Source organism: Anopheles merus, chromosome 2R, assembly GCF_017562075.2.
Source record: "Anopheles merus strain MAF chromosome 2R, AmerM5.1, whole genome shotgun sequence".
NCBI lineage: Eukaryota > Metazoa > Arthropoda > Insecta > Diptera > Culicidae > Anopheles > Anopheles merus.
The window spans coordinates 2876537-2901304 of record NC_054082.1 but is presented as its reverse complement, the minus strand read 5'-3'; the positions used below and the strand labels follow the sequence as shown (position 1 = coordinate 2901304).

General features: G+C 45.3%; 2 protein-coding genes across 33 annotated transcripts in view; both read left to right on the top strand.

The window, feature by feature from the left end:
• Positions 1-22324, top strand: part of LOC121588431 (probable WRKY transcription factor protein 1) — a 98411-nt gene extending 76087 nt beyond the window's left edge. For 9 of the 32 annotated variants that reach the window (XM_041906352.1, XM_041906354.1, XM_041906358.1 and 6 more), the window contains 12 exons: positions 4269-4325; positions 4686-4775; positions 5495-5888; positions 5987-6117; positions 7471-7641; positions 9466-9591; positions 10889-11380; positions 12758-12934; positions 13668-14941; positions 15029-15714; positions 16979-17700; positions 18977-22324. In XM_041906352.1, coding sequence (XP_041762286.1) covers positions 4269-4325; positions 4686-4775; positions 5495-5888; positions 5987-6117; positions 7471-7641; positions 9466-9591; positions 10889-11380; positions 12758-12934; positions 13668-14941; positions 15029-15714; positions 16979-17700; positions 18977-18993 — 4337 coding nt within the window. In that variant the 3' untranslated portion in view covers positions 18994-22324. Of the gene's footprint in view, positions 1-3523; positions 3775-4268; positions 4326-4685; positions 4776-5494; positions 5889-5986; positions 6118-7470; positions 7642-9465; positions 9592-10888; positions 11381-12757; positions 12935-13667; positions 14942-15028; positions 15715-16117; positions 16347-16978; positions 17701-18976 lie in introns of all 32 variants that reach the window. The other 23 variants (XM_041906347.1, XM_041906349.1, XM_041906345.1 and 20 more) reach the window with 18 other exon arrangements.
• A 794-nt stretch (positions 22325-23118) lies between these two features.
• Positions 23119-24269, top strand: LOC121588439 (replication stress response regulator SDE2). The gene is made up of 2 exons (XM_041906377.1): positions 23119-23324; positions 23405-24269. The coding sequence occupies exons 1-2, from the start codon at positions 23232-23234 to the stop codon at positions 24086-24088; spliced, it is 777 nt and encodes a 258-aa protein (XP_041762311.1). The 5' UTR covers positions 23119-23231; the 3' UTR covers positions 24089-24269.
• The last annotated feature ends 499 nt before the right edge of the window (positions 24270-24768 follow it).

The following is a 24768-nucleotide window of genomic DNA, read 5'->3' as shown; positions in this document are numbered from 1 at the left end:
TACGAAAGGCCATGGTCGAGCAAATAGGCGAAGAATAGCTAATATTTACTTGTTTGTTATCGCTAAAGCATCTTGCCCCTTTTTGGCTGTGAAGCCTTCCTGCTTTAAACCAAAACATCCCGAGTCCTCCCCCCCCCCTCCGAGGTATCTACTTCGGAGCAGAACAAACGTAGCACGTGGAAGGGTGCACAGCAAGCAAATGAAGTTGAAGGAACTTTCGGCACACTTTCTACACGGCTGAATGCGTTTTGTTTGATGTTGTTGGGGAAGAAAACGTCATGTCGCACGTAACGTACACTGGACACACCATCGGCTGCTAACGCTCTGGGTGTCAATTGCATCACGTTCACGCATCACCGAGCGTACTGAACGTTTTTGCTTGAATCATTTGAGCGAGCTTGGAGCAGGTTCTTGAATGGAGTGACTGAATGTACAAGGGGAGTTGTCGGTGTGCCAAGTCAGCTGGATCGGCGCGAGCGGAGAAGTTGAACTTCTTCGCCACCACGACCTTGGCGGAGGTGATCAGAATCTTTGGAGAGCTAAAATTGTTTGTGACGAGGCAAGTTTGCCGTCCCGTGTCCGTGGTTGGAGCGTGTGTATACGCGTGGGCAGTGCTTGGAGGTGTTATTCGGTGTGATGCAAATTAAGCTCGCCCCCTCTTTGGCATGACGTTGCATGATAATGGGGCGAATGGTGAACGGCAAAAGACTCCGGTTACCCCGGTTGACAGTCCACAGTCGATCACCCCAGCGCACCCGAAAGCTCGATCGTACGGAGCGTGACAGCGTTCCGAAGGAAGCTTCCACTTTCTACCCCGTCGACAGCTGATGGGGCTCTGTCGATGGTGATGCATTCACGATTTGCGAATGCACACGATGCACTTGTTTGGGGACAGTTTGGAACCGTTTGCAGCCGTTGAATAATCGATTGACCATTTCCATTTCCTTGCCTGGAGGGGACGTTGTTTGTGCTACCGTATATGGGGAGAGCAAAGGCCTCACCGTCGTATCACAAGCCCATCCATTCCAACAACGTTTCGCTACAGGTAGAGTGTGGTAGTGGCAGTAACACTTGTTTCCGAATACGCTAATTGCAACATTTAATGCACAGCGCGTACTATTTCGCCCACGTGCGAACTAGCGGAATGCTAAATGGAACGCTTGCTTATGGTAGGACTGTTTTGTCAAGTAATGTAAGAACCAAACACCTTCCGTTTTGCGTAGGGCCGTTTGATGTAGGCAGCAGTGTGGTTAGCGTTGCCGCTGGTTCGTCTTTGTTTCATTAGCACGTTAAGAGTGGCTTTTACCAGGCAACTGCGCGTAAATTCCACCTTGCAACGCTAATGTTGTAGATAATTTCATGTGCAAAGAATGTGAATGGCATTCTTCGTACAGCACACATTGCTACAAGTACAAAGGGTACACTACTTTCGAATCACACTTGCCCCGATCGGGTTTTGACACGAAATGCAAGAATCATCATAATCAAACTGCTGGCGCGGGACCATGCCTGCCAGAAGTGTGAGCTCACAGGGGAGCGTCGTGACCTTTGGCCACGATTACGTCAGCTCCTAAAGTGTGTGATCATCGTCGGGTCAGCCGGCGAACTAGACGGTGGCTAATCATGGGACCATTATAATAAACCACAAAACAGTGTTGCAATGCTACTACACCATCACACTCTTGTGCCCTGTTATGCTGTTATGCTGCTCCAGATGTAACTGTTGCTGCTGGAGGGGGAGCGATATATTGTGGCAGACGGTAGCATGCATCCGTCAAGTCATTATGAGAGGTCTTTGCTGATGTAAAACGCAGACTGCAGCGCTCTGTGGGTCGTGTGGAAGCAATATTACTATTGTTTATTGCCTATTTTGGCACGTTCCAACCGGCGCACGGCTGATGAGTTGGTGCGGCAGCCTAGCTGCTGTCGCGAATTCTCTAAGGTCGGCAGGGTAATAAAGATGGGAACGTTTGCACAGCGTCTCGTCTTAATGTGATGCAAGCGAGGTTGAGATGGAGTAGCAGAGCACAGTTATTGTTATTTGCTCCTAATTAATACATATTTTTTGTTAAAAGCAAGCGGAAATATGGATGTTATTTGCTTTACCAAATATGGTGGAATTGGGGTTCGTTAGTAAATGGATGCATATTCAACGCCCATAGTAATATGAAGTGAACAGCACTGCACAGTGTTATTTGAGCTCGCTCGGGTCTCATTGCAAAGCAGGTGCAATCTTCACGTGGTAGGTTGTGGTGCTTGAGAAATGCCAATTCGCCGTATAAGGTTCGGATGAACGTGCAAATGATTGAACAAATACGCAGTGATCCATACCAAAACGGGTGGCGGATCAAAATTCGTAGCGCTGATCTAATGTTTGCGTAGTTCGTTTGATAGCAGGAACTGGCTTAGCTCGTCGCGAGTGTTCACGGAAGGTGCGTCAGTTTTTTGCTAGATGTGTGTGTGTGTGTGCGTTGTGAAAGATGAGTCAGTCAGCGGATCTCTAGCGCCGTGAAGCAGGGGGCTTTGCTTCATTAAATATTCGCAGCAACTGTGAGTGTCTTGCGCCTTATCAAATTACGGTGTCGGTGATTATCGTTGCACTTGGCCCACACTGAACTAAATTCGTTGAACCGAGAATGATGCCTACGCTGATAGAGGAGGACACGTTTTGATTTCCTCCGATCGTTTGTTTTGTTTTGATTTGGTTAAAAGGTACCATGTCCGGTTGGGTTAGCTGTTGTGTGTCGGTTTGCTCGATGTCGGATTGTGCGATCAATGTTTATGAAACATTAGACGAGATCACTCAATGGTCAGACCTTCGTTCGAGGAATGACGAGCAAAAAGAAACGTCTTGGCAGGAATAGAAATGACATTATCAACCGTGTGCTGATACAATCCACTTTTGCTGCGAGTAAGAGCCATAAACAACTCTCAATGTCAGCGTGTTCGAAGATTATGACTCAAGGATGTGTTAGTGTGCGAGGTGCGAATAGCAAATTGGACATGGGTGTTTAGCATACGGCCGGGGGATGTACACACTTCTTCACGGCGCACAGCTACACAATGAAGGGGGGATGGTTGCTCCGGCGATGAATGAGAGAAATTGTTAGTGTGTTGGTAGTTAGGGGTAGATTGGGGGACAAGTAGCACGGGCCAACTGTCAACGCCACGTTTTGATAGCTCGCAGAAGGTGTACCTTAGTGTGGGGCTTTTCAGACTGTAGAGCGTTTCGGTTGGGGTAAGATATCATCCAGCTGTTGTGTGTGTGTGTCGTCGTTCTCATGGCACGGGGAGTGTACCAGGAACGTGACTTGCGCTAGAGCATCTAGAGCTAGAGCGATAGGTTGTGCTTGCTTGTGTGGGGTTGTAACGCAGTGTTTTGTATTCCGATAAGTGTGAAGAATCAAACGCTCCAGAGAGGATATTCAAGCTGGATCTACAATTCTGTGCAGATGATTGATGTTTTCAGTCGATGGGTGGGCAATAGACACTAAAGTCTTTTCATCGTTGTGATATTCTGCAGTACAAGTGTTTGTGACTCCCTTGCGTCCCCTTGCCTGCTGGTAATGGGTTTGATCGACGATGACAGTTTCAATGAATCAGTGCACTCAAGCGCCATCATGTTGACCGATGAAAGTGATCGTATTCCGAGCACGACGCTCGCAGTGCTGCGCGGCATATTAGTGAAATCATTGTCCCGCGAGAATTTGAGCCTGACCGATCAGCAGCAGCTGTTGGGAACGCGGAAGGCACGCCATGTTCAATTTAGTCTAGGTAAGAATGGTTGACAGAAGGAAGTCACTGAGCTGTCGGGAATGTTAATTCTAAATCTATTCACTGTTCAACTGGCCCTTTCCTTTGTACATGATGTGCTGTGTCAAATGAAAAGCACCTGTTTGGGAATCATCTCCAGCAGTCACGTACGTAATTTAAGATAACGTTACTGTGACTGAACTCCTCACAAGCCGTTCTGAACAGATTGACAATCATCATTACTCTCAAACCACTGTTTGTTTGCATTGTCTTAGCCGTCTCTGGGACGTGCTGTGAATTTATATCGGCTGTTTTGCACTAATCGATACTGACAGCAGAGTAGCACCGTGTCGTCAATTATCCAGATTTTGCACAACCTGTCACAACAAGCTGTCGGCGATGTTGTTCCCGTATTTTCATCACAACTCTCGCATTAAAAGTTCATTGTTTTGATTGTTGCTTTTTCGCTCTTCTCTTCCCTTTCTTTCCCCGTTTTCGGCGCTCGTCATCTTCAGCTGGAAACAGAGATGCGACCGTACAAAAACAGTCAAGGCCGTCTTCAGCCAATAGAGGTAAGTGACCAAATATGGACAACTTCACCGCAATACAAGCTGACAACGCAGGTTGCGCCAGCAAGTGATCTCCGGGGCGGATGCAGGACAAGAAGAAGCTACGAAATGAACTCACGTCGTTTGAACTGGAATGAAGCTACTGACAATTGTGAAGGGTTTTCCGTATAGTTTATCAGTGAAGTTAATTACGCCAACGTTCAATGAAAGAGATGATGAAGCCTCTATCATAAGATAGACCCGCGCGCCCTTCTAATGATAGTGTTTCTTGTTCTTTATATTTCCATTTTCCATCGTCTACACTTCTTGTATCACTTCTTGTGCGCGCTCTTGCACTGCAAACCCGGGCTGGACCGTGTCCAGATCGACTGCACGAACAGTCCGTTGCGCACACTCTTCACTGGTTTGCTTGCGTCGGCGATGATAGCGTCGATAATGGTAGAACCACAGAAGGTATACTGCAGGCCGAAGTCGCGTTGCGGTCGTCAGTAGCAGCAAAGTCCTGGGTGTAAATGATTACCATGTGTTTCAACCACACATGATTGGTGGTACACTCGAGCGACCATTAATGCTATGGCGGCAATGCGATTTTTTACTGTTGTTGTTGTTGTTGTTGTTGTGGCGTGTGCTCTGACCACGTGTGCATAATAATAACATGATCGTTGATTTTTGCTATTGTTGTCGTAGAAGAACAACGGGATCCATGCGTTGTTCCTATTAACAGAACGTTGTTACTCTTTCCCCTAGATTACATTTAATCGCACGTTAAGATGAACTAAACTCCTTCTTGTTGCTATCGATGTATTGAACTAACCCTGCGTGCCGTAGATTGTGCATAAGCATTCGATATAACTAGCAGAAATTGGAAAGATTAATATGCAATAATTCGCGCAGCAAGTGTTTAGTTTTGCAATCAAATCTAATGGATTGTTCATCAATGATCTGATCTGAGGTCCTCGATTTAATCGATTCTTTATAATGAAAGATGCTTAATTAAGCGTAAAATTAAGGCAGTGTCCTGCACGCATACTTGCCCTCTCCGCTCCTCGTGTGCCTGTAATATTTTATATATCGTCCCCCCCCTGAGAAAACGCATTGCTGTATACTGCTTTACTAACATTCCACCCTTTTTACTTTGCTTTTCGCCACCATCAATGCCACCCTTTCTCCAGAACTGCAAAAGGAACGTGAGGAACGAATAAAACAGATGAAGGAACGACAGAACGAGGAGCGGCAGAAGAAGCTCGAGGAGCTGAAGGCACAAGCACTAGCGGCGCAAAAGTTCCGCGAGCAGAAGGAGGAAGAACGACGCCGCCGGATGGACGACCTGCGGAGGCGGGAAAGCGACCGACGGTCACAGGTCGAGGAGCGTCGCCGGGCCATCATCGAGGCCGATAACGAGCGGCGGGAGTACATACTGCGCAAGAACCAGGAGCGGGAACAGCGCATGGAGACGAAACGACGCAACGATCGAGGCTCGATCCAGTTCGCTTTCGGATCGTCGACACCGCGGATGATCGATACCAGTGACAGTGGCATGTGCAGCTCGTTCTGGGCTCATAGGAGGTAAGTGTCGTGCCCAGGATCCAGGGTGTTGTCTACTCTGGGCGATTGTGGGAGGACAACGAGTAATCTGCTAACGACTTTCTTTTTAACACTTTTAGAGCCACATCCATTACGAACGTAGCGTATACAGGGGCGGCATTAACGAGGCGTAGTTCCGAGCGCGAACTAACCGACAGTGCGTCGAAGAAACGAGCTACCTCTGCCAGTGGTCTCGACCGATCGACCGACGGTACGTATTCTGGATTTGAGATGATGACGATCGCTGTAGTTTGTTGAACAGTCCCGGCGGAAACTGCAGTCGGAGAAGCTGCTTTGCAGTATTAGGTCACAAAATGCCACATGAAACGACACTCGTCGATTTCAACAACACATTCATCCATAACGCATTCTCATTACGCGTGGATGCGGTTAGTCCGACATCACACACGTTCCATAGAATCCATGTTCCTTTCGATGTGATCATCTGAGTCGTGGTGGAGCATTATCGTAGAGCTCGTGTTAGATATTATTCCGTTCCGTTTAGTGTAGATCCTACGGTACGCTGGTCAAATGTAAAGCTTTTGTAGGAAGATATGTTATTACGACGAAATGGAGATGTTTGCAGAATATTTTACACAATCGTGCAACGGAGATTATGCTCTCCGTTTCATGAAATTTCTTTTTCCTTGTTTAGCTATGTTTAGTGGATGTTATCATAAATAGTGTTTCACCGTTTGTTCGAACACACGCAAAGAGTTTTTAGAGTGCTCGCTGTGCCCCGTCCGATCGATAGTCGGTCATCCATCTGAAGTATCTTCTTTTAAGCTTTGCCTTATTGGTTTTAGTACACTACTGCTGCTGGTCGTGGTTTGCTTACAGTGATGTTTCTTTTTTATTTGGATAGGACTGCTGCGTTACATTAATGCAACTACAAGAACACTATGTTGTCTTTCTGACTATCGTTTCCATCCTAACCAAGTGGCTTCTATTTAGTTAGCGGTCCTCTCTTTCTGCTCTTTGCATTCAATCATACGGGTTTCTTCTTTACCTATATTTTCTGGACGGTTTCCTATCCTTATGGTTTACAATGTTCGATACTGTTTAGCGTTCCGTTTCAGTTTACGAATCACTGAATGTGCTGTGATAATCAAATTTAATGTATTTCTCTTGTGTTTCTGTTAATGAGTTTCATACATACGCTAGCAAAACGTTCTCTACTTCCTCCTTCTCGGCTTGCGCCACATGTTAATCTCCTTTTTCAATTCTGTTCTCTTTCGTACATGATTTTCACACAACCCGCTTCAAATGCTACACTTCAAACAATCGGATATGCTCCTTCAAAATCACACCCCTCCTTCTCGTTCGCGATCGTTTCGCGATAATGGACGAAATACCCGGATGCTGTACTTGTCTTGTTGTTTGACCGATTTCTTACTTTCATCGATTGTTCTTCTCTGGACACTTTTGGTGTCCATTTCTTCATTGTGGTTCCTGCTGGCTTGTGTTGACTGTCCCGTACCCTATCCGTATGCCATGGTGAACATTGAAATAACAAAACCCTCCCAACGGTGGCCCCCGGTTGTGTGTTCGTGCCCACCCACAGACCAACGGCGAATGTCCAGCTCGATGTACGAGGTGTTCAACTGGACGAGCACCAGCGAGTGTCCGAGAAAGCTAACGTTCTCGCTGGCTGGGTCCGGCATCAACATCGACGATCCTCCGACGGCTGCCGAATATCAACCGGCAGCTTCGCGCAATTATGCTAGCGGAAAGGGTAAAGCCATCCTTTATGCGTGTTCTTGCGACTCCAATGGAAGAACAGCAATGCCTTCTATTTCTCCTTTGCCTTCTTTTGCATCCCTGTTCAAACGTTTCGTTTTGGTGTGCACTTTTATTTGTTTTGATTTCATTTTCCATATTCAGTTCCAGCTTCATTTCTCCCTTTTGTACATTCTGCTCTGGTTTCTACTCCTACTCATTTGTTTTTCTTTCATTTCTTTCGCAAAGGTTTTAAGTTTGTCCGCACTGTTATATATACATTCGCATCAGTTTTTTACATCTCTTTTAGTTTATTCCGCACCTTACTATTTTTAGTTACACCATCTGTTTGTCTTTTTAATTTTATTCCAACATTTATTATACTGCTTTACCACCCCGTCTTTTACTCTTTCGGTTGCAAACATCTCTTTGTTACTCTGGTTATTCGCGTTGTTGTGGTTGTTGTTGTTGTTGTTAAATCCTGTTTGCCTTCTCAGCATTTTGGCGCCTGGCTTTTGTTCTCCAGTGGAATGATTGTAAATAAATAGTTAGTTCAGTTAGGATGTTTCGATGACTGACGTTTTGCTCTCATTTTTTGTTTGGGTGTGGCTGGTTTTTGTCGACTAGCAAGTTGATTCGTTCTGGGTTTGTTTCTATTTCTCAGTGAAATCTTCTGTACTCAGTGAAGCTTTCGTTTGGAAAGTACACTCCGACGCTCAATGTATAAATGTGGAATGAATGCTTTGTATTTGTTTACATTCAGTTGGATATTATTATAGCTTCTATAGCGCATAAAACTATTTCGAAGAGCGTTTCTTCCTTGTTCTGTTGGTCTGTTTTTTTCTTTTCTTTATGCAATCTTTACTCTTTCAAACTAGCACACTTATCCTTTCATTTATGTTTTTGTTTAATGTTTGTGCATGTTTGAACGCCACGATGAAAGTGAATGTATGTGTATGTTATGTTTGTGGTTCAACTAAGTAACTCTATCTCAAACTGTGTTCGTTATGTTTACTTCTTCTAAATTGAATTTGATAGATTTTTTTTTTTACAAATTGGCTCTTAACGTGAATTGTGTGAATTTCTAGAAGCATGCTGTGTTGAATATACATAAATAACTACTATATTACAACTTTTGACTACCAGTTGTTGTGATATGTTTAACAAATTTTCCTTTCCAAAGTCGACTAAACCCCAAATTGTGTATAAAACCACTGCAAAAATAACAAAACTCTTTCGGTGACTAACGAAAACTTCTCACATGAAGATTTGTTGACATATAATTATATTCATTTTTGTCTCTTTCTGTCTTTTTCTTTCCATGTTTACTTTTTCTGTGTTATTTCTTCATTTCCTTTCTTACCCCTCCATCCCTCTGCCACGTTATGTGTCTCTCATCTCGACTATCTCTACTACCTTTACTCCAACACCACGTCGAAATGCAACGCTTCGGCAACAACACACCTGTTTCCGGTGGGTGGTTAACGATAAACGTACTGTCCGGCATTCTGTCCGCACACATAACTCATACCTTTCTTTCTTTCTTTCCTTTTCTATTTTCTCTTGTTTTTACTAATTTTCTTTTCACGGGGTTTCCATGCCGGCCACACATACTGATTGTTTGTTGTCCATCGAACCGATTTCCTTGACATGGTGACACTACTTTTGTGTTCTTCCCTTCCTCCTTCACGCCTCGTTCTCCCGTGTTTTTTTCCGCCACTCCCATCCACTCCTTTCTACTCTTCTTCGACCTCTTTGCTTTCTTCTTCCTCTGTCTCTCTTTCTCTCTTTCTCTCTTTCTCCCTATCTTTCTATCACTTTCTCTCTGTTTCTCCTGCAGACGATACAGCAGAAATGAACTATCAGCGCACTGTCAATCGTCGAAAGACCGATCTAATGCCTACCATTCCTAGTCCTCGTGATAGCTCTAGATCGTCTCTCGGTACACACACTCCCAGAACACCAGGTAGTATTTTATTGCTTTGGCGTACGCGTCTACTATTTTCTTTTTAGCATATTTGTTTAGTTTTGTTTGTGCGTTCTGTTTTCGTTCTTGTTCGGTTTCGTTTTGTTCGGTTTAATGTATGTTACCTTGTGTTGTCTTTATGCCTGAAACGCTCTCTTATTTGTTATGTGCCATGTTTGCGGCTTTTCAAAAGTGCTCTTTCCTAAGTTACCCATTATGTTTCATGCGATTTTACTACTTTATCATTGGCAAATTGTAAATTGGCATTCATTATTCAGTATGATTGATTTTTCTCAACACAACTTTGCATGAGGGCCATATCACACCTCCCACACCTAGTCTTCCGCTAGTCTTTCGGATTGTCTCGAGCTCGTTCTCTTTTCGGTCTGCACACTATCGCGCGTACAGAAGAAGAAAGTCATCATCGTTGTACAACTTACCACATGCTTCTACTTGTGTTTGCTTTTGCTTCACTACTCTACTGCCCTCTTACCAAACATACCTGCTTCCGTGCGATGTACCGATGTATCGGTTGTGATCGAAGAAATGTTATCTTAAGTGCGGTTATCCTTTCGTTCGGATTATCGTTCGCTCAGCTGAGTGTGCATGTGTTGTTTTCTGCATGTGCGCGGGTAACTCCAGTCTCTCACCAAGCCGTAGAGCGTTACTTTTGTGGATCATCAGTTCAATTATTTGCATAGTAGTAGTGGCCTATAGATGTTGTTTACTGCCCATCATACCATGATCATTCGCGCTCATTCTTCACTACATCTCTCGTTACACGATGGCGGCACCCACGTGCTGCAAGACGGACAAAATGTTACAGTGAAAGGAACGAAATCATTAGAACATTGGAATTTTGTGCATCGTATAGTGTAGCAATGGTTTATTTTATTGATCGGAGTTTTCTTTTTGCTTTTCTTCCCTTACCTTCTTTTTTATTTGACTCGAAACAAAATATATTTCAACTCAACTCATTGCTCGTCCTCTCTGCATGATGATGGCTGTCACAAAATACACACACTCATCATTTCGAATATTAACACTAAAACGCATAATCCCACATGAACGCCCACATACATATATACACACACACACATACACACATACAATCACGTACCCAATTACTTTTCTCGTTCGACGATGAAATATCGATGGATATTCTGATGTTTGCCGAATTGATGCGCCCACCTCACCTCTACCACCGCCACCTCCGTTACGGCACATACACACACACAACCACCTACTCCCACTCGACACACGAAACCCGAAAATCCGGACGTACCACCAACCAAAGACCGAGCGTTCTCGATGACACGCTTGGATCAGCTGGCGCAACCACGACGACGCAACGGCGAGCACATCAGCGCGATTCTGGAGCGCGAGCGCCGTCAGGCCCTGGAGCTGGAGAACCTTACCCGTTTGTCACTGTCCTCGTCCCGCTCGTCGCCGACCGGTAGCGGCGGCAACAGCAAGCGAATGTCGCGCAGCATGTCTCAGCTGGCCGGCAGCGGCGCCAAGTATCGGAACCAATCGCAGGACTCGAATTCCGGCCGCAGTCCCGGCTTCGGCGGAGGTCGCAAGTCATCGTTCAATTCGTCGTCAATTAACAGTGGCAGCACGTCGCCCATGCGTCGCAACGATACCTCCAAGAGCATGTCCCAGCTGAACACGGCCGGCAGCACACCGCGCATCACCAAAACCGAGCGTCTCCGCCAGCAGTACCACCACCATCAGCAGCAACAGCAGCATCACCAACAGCATCAGAATCAGCTCCTGGTGACGAACGGTGGGTCTCAAGCGTCTCGCTCAGTCTCGATAGCCTCGAATCAATCGCGAACCGAATAAGTGTGTGGGATTGGGACACAGCAACATGCTAATCGCGGGCCCAGAAGCTATTCCCTGTCGGGTGGGGGTTTTTCAAGATGTCCTTCTATTTACCTTTGCTAATTTTTGGCTTCGCATTTCTCTTGAGAGTACCGACAGGGGTCGATGGGGTTGCTGCACTAACGGGACTGCTGAACTTTTAACACGTACAATTAAGTCTACAGCACCTGCTGGTGGTGGTTGTACTGATAACCATTGTATGGCTGTGAAGCTTTGAAGCTCAGGTACTCTTCCAGCAAGATGCCTGTTGCTCTTCAGGTTTATGATTCTTCAGACTGTGGTGTATTGGCAAAACAATAACTACACCCACATACACATTCACCATCAACAACCTCTCTAACACGTACTATAGAGTCAACACGCTCGTAGTGCCTCTAACTCTAACATATCACCGGAACTTAACTCGTTTCATTAGACGTCTAATCCACATTTTAACCTAATCGTACTGCAAACATCTTATTTTTTTACATCTTGCTTGGTAGAAAACGATACGAAAAGCTCATCTCTCCATCGCATTAAACCTTCATCTCATGGCTGCTTATTCGTACTCTCGCCTATTGAATATTACTTCGTTTGTTGCATATGTTAAGTGACACGTTGTTCTGAGGCCTTTCGCATTATGTTATGGTGCAACTGTACATACTACTTACATCTACTGCTCTTTCAACCTCTTTCTGGATGTTTTAAAGCAATAGATAATTTTACAGTGTTATGGTTTTTTTTTTGTGTTTCAACATTATTACTCGCTAATACCAACAAACAATATACAGCTACATACCTACACACATGTACATACAACTCATTACCTCCATCTGATTATTCGATGTTCTCTTCTTTTCTTTTCATTCCTTTCCTCTCTCTCCCTCGCTCGCTCTACAAAACCTCCGAATAAACCTCCTTTTCGATTCGTTGTATCGACAATCGTCTGTATCCTTGGCCTAATTGTGTTGCGGCTGCCCTGGACGTAACACACGCATCAAACGCCCTAACAAACACCCTCTTCGCACACGTACACGCAAAACGCAACAATGCCGCTAATGGTCCCATGTGTGTCCATGTGTCCATACGATCATTCCGTGTTGTTACGTTTATATCTTAAATATTCCTGTTAACATCCCTCACACCTTCCCCCCCCCACCCCTTGGCTACGTTGTATTCGTATCTGTGCGATGGATTTGTGTGTGCTTGTACGTGCGTCATGTTGATGTGGCGGGCCCTACCTCTTTCTGTGGACGAAATGATGAATTCTTCTGGCCGTTTGGGGATGGAAAATACACAGGTCTTCGTTCCGGTGAAATGACGCCCACCAGTCTGAACACTTCGCGGCCAGGAAGTGCAATGTCCAGCTCGACGACCGCGTCCGGTATCGTATATCGACGAACCCTGCCAGCACAACGTAAACCACGACCGGCCAGTATCGCCGTCACGGGCGTATCTGCTTCCGGCCTGAAGGAAGGTTTGTGTGTTTTTCTTTGTTGTATAAGTTTTAATCCTCACGTTTGCTCTCGCGATCTTAGCGCGTTCGTCGCTCCCCTCTCCCCATTAACACGAATACTATACGTTGCTCGCCGAATAATAAATGTGTCACCCAATAGCATCAATTGCACTTCAATTGTAAATATACAACCATATCAATGTCTGTATCCGTTGCTAAACTGTCGAGCGATTTGGCTAACTAACGAGTAAATTGATTCGCAAATTAATAGTTATCAAGCTCCTCGTTCACTGTTGCGAAATCCAGCTGTGTAGTAATATTTCATTGAAGCTTTCAAAATCATTTGCCCACAAAATTGTAGATTTGCACTCTGAACAACAACTTTCATTCGCCAACAACTTCTGCCAATATACCCCAACACAAAGGAACGAAGGATGGGAAACTCCTTCAAGTCTAACTATTCCTAAACGAGCTTTGTTTTAATTGCTTATGATTTATTGAAGTTTGCAAGGTGTCAAAAATTATTGAACAATCAAAGATGGGCTTTTACAAAGTTTGCCATTTCGATTATTTGCTTGTTTGCAATTCTGTATAATACTAACACTTCCAAGTCACGTTCTATTTGACAAGAAATGATTTCTGGCGAGGGTTCTTTTTCGCTCGTGAAATCCATTTCCACGGTGGTAGGAATCGGAAGGTCCTGTACATTACAGCGATACTCATTCAATGTGTTCTGGTTCAAACCCTTTTGCAGATAAACCTCCACTCCCAAAGACAGGATCCGGCGCATCGACCGGCAGCGGTGTATCTAGCGCGACCAGCAAACATCGGCTATCGAGCGCTGGTTCCGGCAGCATCACCACGACCCCTGCAAAATCCGCATCCGGCACGGAAACGCCCACGAAGAAACCGTTGACGCTGCACTCGGCAGAGAAACGTTCCGCGGGCGCGAGAGGCTCCACACCGAAAGCGTCCTCTACGCCGCTGCAATCACCTGGACCGGAGAAGGCATCGCGCAATCTGCTGGATTCGTTGAAGAAATCGGCGGATGGCCCCAAGAAGGCCCCGGCGCCGAAGACTCCCGCTCAAAAGGATGATGCAGTGGTGGTGGAAGCCAAGCAGGAACCGTCGGTTGCTGCTCCCAAGGTGGAAGAGCTGAGCGCCCAGCAGGAAGCGATCCTGCAACGTGACGACGGCTCGCAGCAGGCTTCACTGGTAGAGGTGGATCAATCGTTCGGGCAAGAGGAACAGCCACAGCAGCAGCAGGAAGAGGTGGTGGTTCCGGTGCAGCAAGAAGCTCCGGCACCCGCACAGACAGAGGACGCTGAACTACCAAAGCAAGCAGAAGAAGCCGTTACGGTGGAGGTAGTAGAACAAGCGCCAACCACGAAGCAACAACAGCAAGCTCCATTGGAACAACAGGACGTTAGTGCTGTTCAAGCAGCAGAGCCTACAGCGATGGTCGCGGAAGAGGTACCAGAGAACGTTAACGGTAGTTTAACTGTTGAAGTATCCGGGGCCGGGGCTGACGCAATGACCGCTTCCATGATCGCCAAGCGCATCAACACGGAGGAGGAAGCAAAGGCTGCACTGGCCGAGCGTCGTCGTCTGGCGCGCGAGGAAGCCGAACGACTGGCGGAACTGGAGCGCAAGCGCATCGAGGCCGAGGAGCAGGCCGAGCGGCAGCGCATCCTGGAGGAAGAAGAGCGCCTGCGCAAGCTGGAAGAGGAAACGATCCGGCTGGCCGAGGAGCAGCGGCGCATGGAGGAGGAGCGGCTTCAGCAGGCCATCGAGGAGGCACGCCGACGGGATGAGGAGGAGCGCAAGCGGCGCGAAGAGGAAGCTCGGCAAAAGGCGGAGCGCGAGGAGGCCGAGCGTAAGGCGCGCGAGGAAGCCGAACGGCAGCGCGTCGAGATGGCCGAGCGGCTGAAGAAGGAGGAAAAGGAACGCGAGGAACGCCGGAAGCGCGTTGAAGCAATCATGTCCCGTACCCGTGCCAAGGGAGCGGCCAACAATACGCCGACAAAGGTAAATTGCCCGTGATCACCCACGTGGCACGTGTTGAAAGGGTTTGCTACAAGAAGAAATGCTTAATGATATTGTGTTTGATTTTAGAATAACGAAGACGACAAGGAAAATGCCATGTCCAAGAGCCAGATTGTACTTTCGTCCACGCCGGCCGCCCTACCAACCGGTACTGCCATGTCCGCATCTACCATATCGATGACCGATTCGTTCATTGCGTCCGAAATTCGACAAGAGCAGCAGCAGCAGCAGCAGCAACAGACCCAACAGCAGTCCCTGGAACAGGCAATGGAGTCCCTGTCGCTAAGCAACAACAACACCACCAGTAGCAATAGCAGCAGTAGCAGCAGTGACACCCTAGCCAACAGTAGCACCATTAACAACAACATCAACAACAACAACAACAACAACAACAACACCAACGGCGGTAACGTGCAGTTCGACAAGTCCGTGACGGAGAAGGAGAACCTACTGCTCGCCAGCAGTACCGCCGGTGCCGCCGTGGTGGTGGCTAACAACAATCTCAACAACGGTAGCACCAGCAATGGTACCGTGGTCGAACCAGCCACCAACGAGGAAGGCACTAACGGCACCAAGGGTGAGTCGCTTCTACTGACGACGAACGGCAAATCGGAGCAGCAGTCGCCAGCGATGATGGCGAGCAGCAATGGCAGCAGCAATGCCACCACAGCCAACAGCACCTCGGACCTGATCATCGAGGATGCGCTGATGGGCCAAACCAACGGACACAAGAACGGCACCATGGACAATGTGTTGTAAGTATTCGGCATTCATCACCGATGCGGTGCTAAAATGGGAATGGTCGGGCATTTGGCAGAACAAACTTAGCGGGGTCATTTGCGCAACATATGTGTGTGTGTTTGTATGTGAAGCTTTGCTTTGGAACCATGGTTGTTCCATGATCTTTCCGGCCAATGATGTTTTATGAAGGATTTGTTGGGTGGAATGTGGCAAACCAATGTGCTTTTGAGACAAAATTTGCAGAAAAACAAAGAAAGTGTTTCGAAAAGATGACTGTACCATGCTTTCCAATGGTTGATAAGCTTGATTCAAGCTTCAACCTGAGCTGAGCTTAGCTGTGATATGATTGTTTCGTCGTTCTTGGGTGCTTTTGAGAATGTGCATTTTTTAACCGTCTGTAACTTTTACCTCTTTTAGATTTCCGCGCGTTTCCGACATCTGATTGTAAAGTTGAAGGAAATCATGTACAGTTGCCGAGATGATTGTAGCCACAACCTTTCCACCCCTTTTTACCATAACCAACCAACTGCTAGTGTATGTACATCCTGTGTGTCCTTGTGCGTGGCGTTTTGTGAACCACCTGCAATGTGCAATATCTTCCAATCCAAGGGAATAAAGATCGGGCGCATACAAAGGAAGTACTAATGTGAGCAGATAGATGACTTTGAATGTTTCCTCTTGGTAGATGCAAGCTTCCCGTTTACTGTTCATACTAGTTGTTGATCACCAAAGGATTTGGTTGACATATGTGCTAACGGTCCTTGGTTTTCTTGTCTAATGTTGATTGTTGCCGGAATGTAAAAACGTTATAATCGCAATGAAACCTAAATAAAATATTTAAAAATCACTTTGATGCAGTACAGAAACCTAAAACGTCGAGAAAACACTAATCTAAACCACATCAACATCAAAATTTAACAAAACAATACCTGTTCGTTATCATATAGTTTTATCTATTTTACTAGTGGGATTGTTTTCGAACGTTATAATTGCATGTATTGTTTATATGTTTTAAGTTCCAATATTTCTCATAAAAGAGGATCATTACAGCAGCGTTTGGCGCTCATCGCCTTTGCGAGTGTGATCTTGGTTATCGTTTTATTTGCACTTTTACCAATGCTGCAACTCTAACCACACGTTTTGATTTACATCCCTTCCCTTGTTGAGTCAACGAAAAGCATCCCAAAAGCATCACCATTAATTACACCGTTTTTGTTTACTTTCTCACCTATTATCCCCGTGTGTTGCCCTTGCCCCTTTTGGTCCCTGCTTACCCAGTGCTGTGAATGATTCGATGAAGGCGCAGACCGTTTCGACCGAACTAACTAACGATTTCTACACGCCGAAAAATGGTGAACATCACCAGAACGGCGACAGCAGCGGCGACGGCGCTGATCGGGACGCATACCCTTCCTTGATCGAGCCTGCGAACACTGCCGGAACCGAACAGCAGCAGCACTGCTCGTCCTTTGACTCGTCTGGCACTGTCTCGACTGTCACGACAGAAACAACCATCGTTATGGCGGACGGTGCAAGCACCAATGCTGACCAGTTGATCGATTTCGCTAGCTTTTCCACCAGCGAGGAACCGTTCGGCCATTCGATGCCTCGCGATGCAAGCGTCAGCGATGCTAACTTCAACCCGCTTCTCGCCTCTCCCGCGTTCGGCGGTAGTGTTGCTGCTGGCAGCGAGAACGAGACGAGCCTTGCGCAACATACATCCCTCGATGTGCATAACATATCCAACAACAATAGTATTAACCCCTTCTTCACTGTGAGCGATCCCGTGCTGCTCGACAGCAAACGACGAGAGTCTGGTGGAAACGATGCGCCCGAAGCGGTCCTCTTTGATCTAACCCTTGATAACACCGGGAACGGCGGAAGCAACAACAGTATCACTAGCAGTCCCTTTTTCAATAACAACAACAATAACACTGCACCATCATCCAACAACACTCCCTGGCTAGTCTCGGCGACAACCGACGGTCAAGAGAATCGAGGTAAATAGGGCAGATGATGATGATGATGATGAAGGACGAGTGCCGAGTGCGGGGCGCGTTCGACGGCATTAAAACCCTTTCCAACTGCCCGAGTTCTGCACTGGCCATTTTGCTGCCTTCTGTCTTCTTGATTTTTGTCTCATCCTTACACATGTGTGCACCTTTGTAGGGCGTGGAAGGAAAATTATTTGTGTGCCATTTTTCCATTCCATTTTGTTAATTCGCACATTCGCACTAGTGTAGCGTGTTGGATTTTAGTGGTATTTGTTTTGGGTTTTTATTAGTTTTTGAAAGGGTAGCATTTGCTTATCTTTCGATGTTTGGTATGTTCGATGTTGTTCTAGGTATGAAGAACGTATATGTTCCCGTTATTTTGGTTCTTTTACTACGCACGAGGGGCTAAATTTGTTTCGTAGTATAGGCTTAGCAATTCGTTTTATCGTAGAGTGTGCCTCAGTTTTTGTGTGTTACTAGTACATTTGATTTTGTTTCTTTTACATCCTCATACACATTTACGCATCACGAATTGGCTCTCTGAAACACCTTTACACACGAAACCTGCGACCGGCACCACGGGTAAATTGCTCATTGCCATCCTACTGAAGATAGTAGCAAATCCTTGCTAAAAGGGCACTTACCCATCGTCCGGAACGTCCGGGTCAGCCCGGCAGGAGGGTGGCGGTTGCTCTTTACACTCGCACTGTCTATATTAGTCACACAGTTTGGGTTTTATTTGTGGTTGAGTGGCGACAAAGACACGACGACGACACCCGACGGTGGCGGGATAACGCCATCAACTACAGCAACGGGTTGTTTCATCAACTAATTTAGCAGAGCTTTTCAGTAGGTACAGATGCGGGTGCTTGTACTGCCCTGTTCCCCTCCGTCTCTAACCGGATTCTAATGGAGTGATCTCCCAAGGATATGTTTAATTAAAAAAAAAGAAAAAAAACATTTTAATGCCCTCTCCAGTAAGCACAATACCACCAGCCATGTTTTAACACATGTTTGTAAAGAACGAGTGTGCTTTTAATCTTTTTTCGTATTTATTTGAACTAAAGTGATGATATTCGTTGGAAGAGAGAGGGACCAATACATCGCCCTCCCCGTCTGTAGCTAATGTGTACTTTGTTCGTAAAATTGTTTGCTATTTTTATTCCTTTTTAATTACTCTTCTTCTTCGTCAACTTGCACGCATACAAATGTTGCTGTAGCTTAGGGAATTGAAAACAATAATACTAACATTTAAAACATCTCTCAAACCCCCCCGTTGCAGACTTGTCGCTCTTGTGAACGAGTAAGGTGTAAAAGAAGGCAAGCAAAAAAGTGCGCACCCGTGTGGCAGAGCTAATCAAATTCCGACGGGCTGAAGAGAAGATTGTAAATCCGTGTGGCACACCTCTCTATGGTCAGCAGTAAGAAAAGAAGGAAGTGATCGTCCAGACAGCAGCAGCAGCTGCGCGACAACAGTTGCACACGTGGGTGCACGAGTGCGCGCGCCCGAGCGGCCATTGCTTCCGGGCCAATGTGAATGGGAAGGGCAACATTGTTCCATTACTGCTACCGATCGATCGATGTGTTTTACCCGATAGTCAAACATAGCTAATATATGTGAAGTGAAGAAGTGAAGTAAGGGGAAAGCATACCCCCACCCCAGCTAAGCAGCGAAATCGCGCGGAACACGAGCCAGGGCACTGATTGGAAAAAAAAACACAAAAAATGGTTCGCGGCCACCAGGTTTCTGTTTCGCTGTAGGATAGGTAACAAAACAAAAATCTAATGAAAAGCTGTTAAAGGTTAAAGGCCGCCGGCAAGCGGAAGGAGAAAGGCACGAGCACGAAACAACAGGACGGAAGGCGTAGAAGGCGTGTAGAAACGAATGATGAAAAGTGAAATCAGACAAAAAACACAGGCAAAACAAATATCTAACGTATGTTCACGTTTATCACGCTGAAGTTACACTTGTGCATCAGGATAAAAAAAGAAAAAAAACAAATTGTCTTATTATTATGATAAGGGGATGATATAATGATAGGAGCATCGAAACTGACTGAGGACATATGAACAGATCACGTTATTTGAGAACACCTTCAAAAACACTCCCTTCAAAAGCGGCACTCCTCCACTTCCTCCTCTTGCGCACCAGGTACAGTAGTAACCAGCAAGTCGAACTCAGTTTGAGGGGAAACATAATTTTACTGTGTATAGTTTAGAACAATACGAACAAGGAAACAGACACACAGATACACGCTTCCCCCCCCCCCCCCCCCCCACCCGTAATGCTACTTCCCATACGTAAGCTAAAATCTACAAATTGTAAATTTATTATAATTCCAATATGTGCAACCAATTTTGTCCGCTACTGTGGCCAGTGCGCATCGGCCGTTACTACTGCGCACGTTCGAAATGTTTGGTACACGTGTCATGTACTTTCTGAAGCATCGCGATACACACACACACATCCTACCTTTCAAGTAAGGCATAGGACTATGTTGGTAGTTTATGTTTTAAAACGTTCAACAACTTACCTGTTTTCTCCGTTTTTGTTTGTTTTTTTTTTTCGTGTCTGCTTACATTTCCGTCGAAGTGTATGACCTTGAATGGCGTATAAATTGTGTATTATAATTTATTTGCGTATGATACACCATCATCATCATCATCATCGGTAGGGTTGGAAGGTGTAAAAAGCACACGCCGAGCGTAGTTCTACAATTGTTTGTAGCTGCGTAGATTAGGCAAGCCCCCCGCCCCCCCTCCCCCCATGTATCCCTTTCTCTACTCTCTTTAGTTAAGCGTGTTCGATCGTAAGCCTTTTTTCTAGTTTCATTTTATCAACGAGTGCTACAGTTACAACTCAATCGAGGAATAAGTCAGTTACGAGAGAGAGGGAGAAGAGAAAGGTAGAAGTGAGTGTTGTTGTGAACACACATCATCCCCCCTTATAACTACACATTTGTTTTTGTGCGGCACATTATGTGAATGCCGCTTTGGTGTACCGTGAATCGCGCAGTGTTTAGTCAGTAATTTGCAAATCAAAACGTGTAAAGAAAGCTAATAAAAAATCAACATTAAAAGACTTATTCAAAATGAAGCAAATGGATACCGTGTAACGACATGCTGGACATTCTTGGAAGAGAATTAAAACACACACAAACACATACACACAGAGGGCATGAAATGTGCTTTTAGCAAATGCAGAAGTAATGCAACAAACGAGAGCTAATCAAATCAAGCGGTGGCGCGCCATCGGCGAACGTTTGCAATCCTCCTATCCTGGTGCGATAGGGTGAGCTCTAAGGGTGTGCAAACCATCTTCACCGAGCGGAAGCGTTGTAGATTGTAAAAATGCAACAAGCATAAGAGAGGGAAGAAACCAATCATCAGTGTTTGATAACGCGCAAGAGAGGAAGTGTAGGGCCGGGCGATCTTCTTCTATCTATGGTACCGGTTTAATTGACTATTTAATTAACAACTGATTGACACAGCAACATCAAAACAAAACCTATCTAATTCACACCTCGTGTGTCCCGTGATCGTTTGTGATCGCCGGTGGAAGAAGAAAATACCATCGAGAGGATCCCATTTGGAGCAGAAGTGGTGCAATACAAACACAAACACACATGGCGGTAGTGTTATACTATTACACGCAGCTTTGTTCTTGCTTACTGCATAGGACCCCTTTTGCACACGTTAGAAGTAATGGTAAAAAAAAGGATACGAAGCAGGCCTTGGAAAAGCCCTTTAGCCGGAATATAAATAGCATGAATGTGTGGTGAATGTACGGCAGAGAGAAAGGAAGCGCGAAGCCAGAGAGGGAGAGAGATAATCCTAGTATTCTAATCTGTTAAATTATGATGTATAAAACAAAACAAATTGTGCTGAGGATGAGAGTGTCCTTTGTAAACATCCACACAAGAAAACACATAAAACACATAAAGCACACACAATGAAACATTCACACGTTTACTAAAGAGAGAGAGAGAGAGAGAGAGAGAGAGAGAGAGAGAGAGAGAGAGAGAGAGAGAGAGAGAGAGAGAGAGAGGGCAAAAAGGGTGAAGCCGGCGTTCCTCCCACCAGAGCAGGAACAAATGGCGGAGAAACCCATTGCAGCGAATAACTAACAGCTTACACCCACAAAAAAAGAAAAGCAAAAAGGTACACACTCACACTCACAGAGAGAAAGATACACGCGCGTACAGTCTAGTTTAAAACTAATCCTACAAATAAATGTGTTAATTTATATGTACCACACACACAAGGAGTTACTTCTTTGCCTTTTTGGAACCTTGGCTTGCCCCGGTGTTCGGTGTTCGGTGTAGAGTGTAGCGAAGGAGGAAGGGAGGAGTTGTAATTGTTTCTTTCGTTCTTTTAACAGCAAACAAAAGTCAGCAACAGGACGAGAGTGGCAAGGACCAGAGGAAGAAGCAAATAGGACAAAATAAAAGTCAAAACTGCTAGAGAGAGAGAAAAGAAAGCAGGAAAGAATAAAACGAGAGAAGAGAGAGAGAGAGAGAGCGAAGGAGAGTAAAGTTAAATTATTCAACTGTATGTTTTCCAATGATAATGTTTTTTTTCTCTTTATCTTATTCTTTTTTGCAATAAAATCAGAAGAATAGTAACAGAATATGGTTTTCCTTTGTTTGTGTTTTTATGATTTTACTTTTAAGTTTTTATTCACCTTTTTTTTTTAGATCGATGAAACATGGAACATTTGCTGGAATGCTGGAGTAGTAGTAGATCAACAATCAAAAACTGTGAAAAGTTACCAATAAACTGAAAAGGAGGGAAAAACAGAGAACTTAGCAAAAAGAACGACAACAATAAAGCTTCAACGCACGTATGCAAAAGTTTTTGAAGAATTTGGATAAACTGCTTAATGAACGCGTTTATTACATCTCAAATCAATAATCGATCGAATCAACTAATTGCGCTATATAGCAGCATTAATACACAACCAACTACTAAACCGGAGAGATTGTTCTTATTGTATGGCGGTTTGGCGGGGCGAGGGTGGAGAAATGAACGCGTGAAACAAGGTATATTTCCAAAAGCTGTGAAAAGTAATAGAAATGAGCGATTGTGACAGTTTCGCGGGAGGAAAATTGTAGCGAATGCAAATTGGGGTGAGAAACAATTTGGAACCATATAATCGCTTGTAATAAATGCTTTACATCAACCTGAGGTATATGAGGAATAAATAAAAATCCTATTTAACAAACAGCAGCAGCAGCAGCAGCGTTGGTTTGTGTGTTTTTATTTTAAATTATCAATATAAAGATGTGTTTTCCATTATGAAGGCATGTGAGTTTTGTTCCACATTCAACGGTTTGCTGAAGTGTTTGAATTCCCGCCGACGTTTGCTGAATGTCAGCAATCATTTGACAGTTCAGCTGTCAACGGAGTGTCCAACTCGTGAAGTGTCCACGAACCCTGCACCAAACGAAACTGCGGAATCAAAACAAAGCTTTACAAATAGTGACTACGTTCGCAAGAATATCGAGATTTAATTCGTTTTTCTACAATAAAACAAAATGTATTCCATTGCATACGGTGGTGAGGTGCTGCAGTTGCCGGTAGGAAGTGAAGGCGAGTGCAACATACCGTTCGCAATCGAGCGTTGGACGGTAAGTAAACCGTGTGCGCAGTCCGTGCTGCTGCAGATGATGAAATTCACTTTGGTACCTCGTTTTGGTCTATTTCACAGGGTCTGCTACCATCGGAGTACTACTGCACCCAGAACGGACGCCGTGTATCAGCCGCCGATCATGGCAATCTCGTTCCGGATGTTCCGCTGCGCGTCTGCGAGCGACTTCCGGGCGGAAAGGGTGGTTTCGGTTCGATGCTGCGAGCCATCGGTGCACAGATCGAGAAAACCACCAACCGAGAGGCTTGCCGGGACCTGAGTGGACGCCGACTGCGCGATATCAACGAGGAGAAACGGCTCAAAGCGTACCTGGAGAAGCAACAGGAGGCGGAAGACAATGAGCGGGTCAAGGCGGAACGAAAGATTGCGAAGCTGCTGTCCAAGCCGAAGCACGAGTTTCACGATAAAGAGTACGAGCACGCCCGGAGTGAGCTGGTTGTGGCGGCCGACGAAGCGATCGAGGAGGGATTGCAGAAGGCAATCGTGCTGGAGATGGAACAGGCGGTGAAGGATGCAGTGACGGCTGAAGTGGCTGCAACAGCCAAGACGGCAACAGCTGACACTCTGGCCAAAGACAGTCGCAAAAGGAAGCTGCCGGATACGAAGTCCAAGAAGGCACCAGCGAAGAAAGGCGCTCTGTGGTTAGGCGTGGGAGATCTGAGTTCCTCCAGCGAGACGGATGACGATTCGACGGACGAGAGTAGTGATGGTGCGGTGGCGAAGGGAAAACTGGTTGCGGTGTGAGATATATACATACGAAAATGTTCTTATCAAATCATTCATCATTTTTTTATTTGTATCTTTTCTATATTCCCTCATGTAGAGAATAATTCAGACGATAATATACGTTACGATGTACATAAAGTTGCCGTTGTAATTGTGTAAAGCTTGTGAAGAATAAAAACAAACTTTTAAGAAGGATAATCACAGATAGTTTTATAAAGATTCTGCATTTATACAACGAAATATTAACCTTTTTCGGAATCTGTAAATCAATTGTAACGCCAATCCGTAGCTCAACAGAACGCAAGTGGTTTGTGTCATGGAAAATCCAACAGAGGGCGCCACGCATCACACGAAAGAATTTCGCACGTGTCCGCGCACGTGCTGCAGAATTTAATTCCTCCACCGAAGTACTTTCAGCATTATTTACAAAACATTTCACCTTTTTTGTTCTTAAAGTTCTGTTTTATTAGGCAATAACTTATCCGTTTACAATTACATTTAAACAAAACATATATTTATGTATACTTTCAATAATTTACGACCTTCGGTGCGTGGTAAATGATTTCACAAACTAAAACACAAGAAAAACGCAAAAAATAAATGTTTCAAAGCCCTGGATGAAAAAAAAACGCGAGCTCAAAAAAAAACAATTTATGCCGTAGGCTTCGGGAAGCACATTCCTATAATCATTCGTGCCC

Bases quoted from the DNA above. Each gene is read 5' to 3' on its own strand.
- LOC121588439 (XM_041906377.1), top strand. From the start codon at position 23,232: ATGTATTCCATTGCATACGGTGGTGAGGTGCTGCAGTTGCCGGTAGGA. The intron at 23,325-23,404 runs GTAAGTAAACCG...TCTATTTCACAG, and splicing joins TCGCAATCGAGCGTTGGACG to GGTCTGCTACCATCGGAGTA.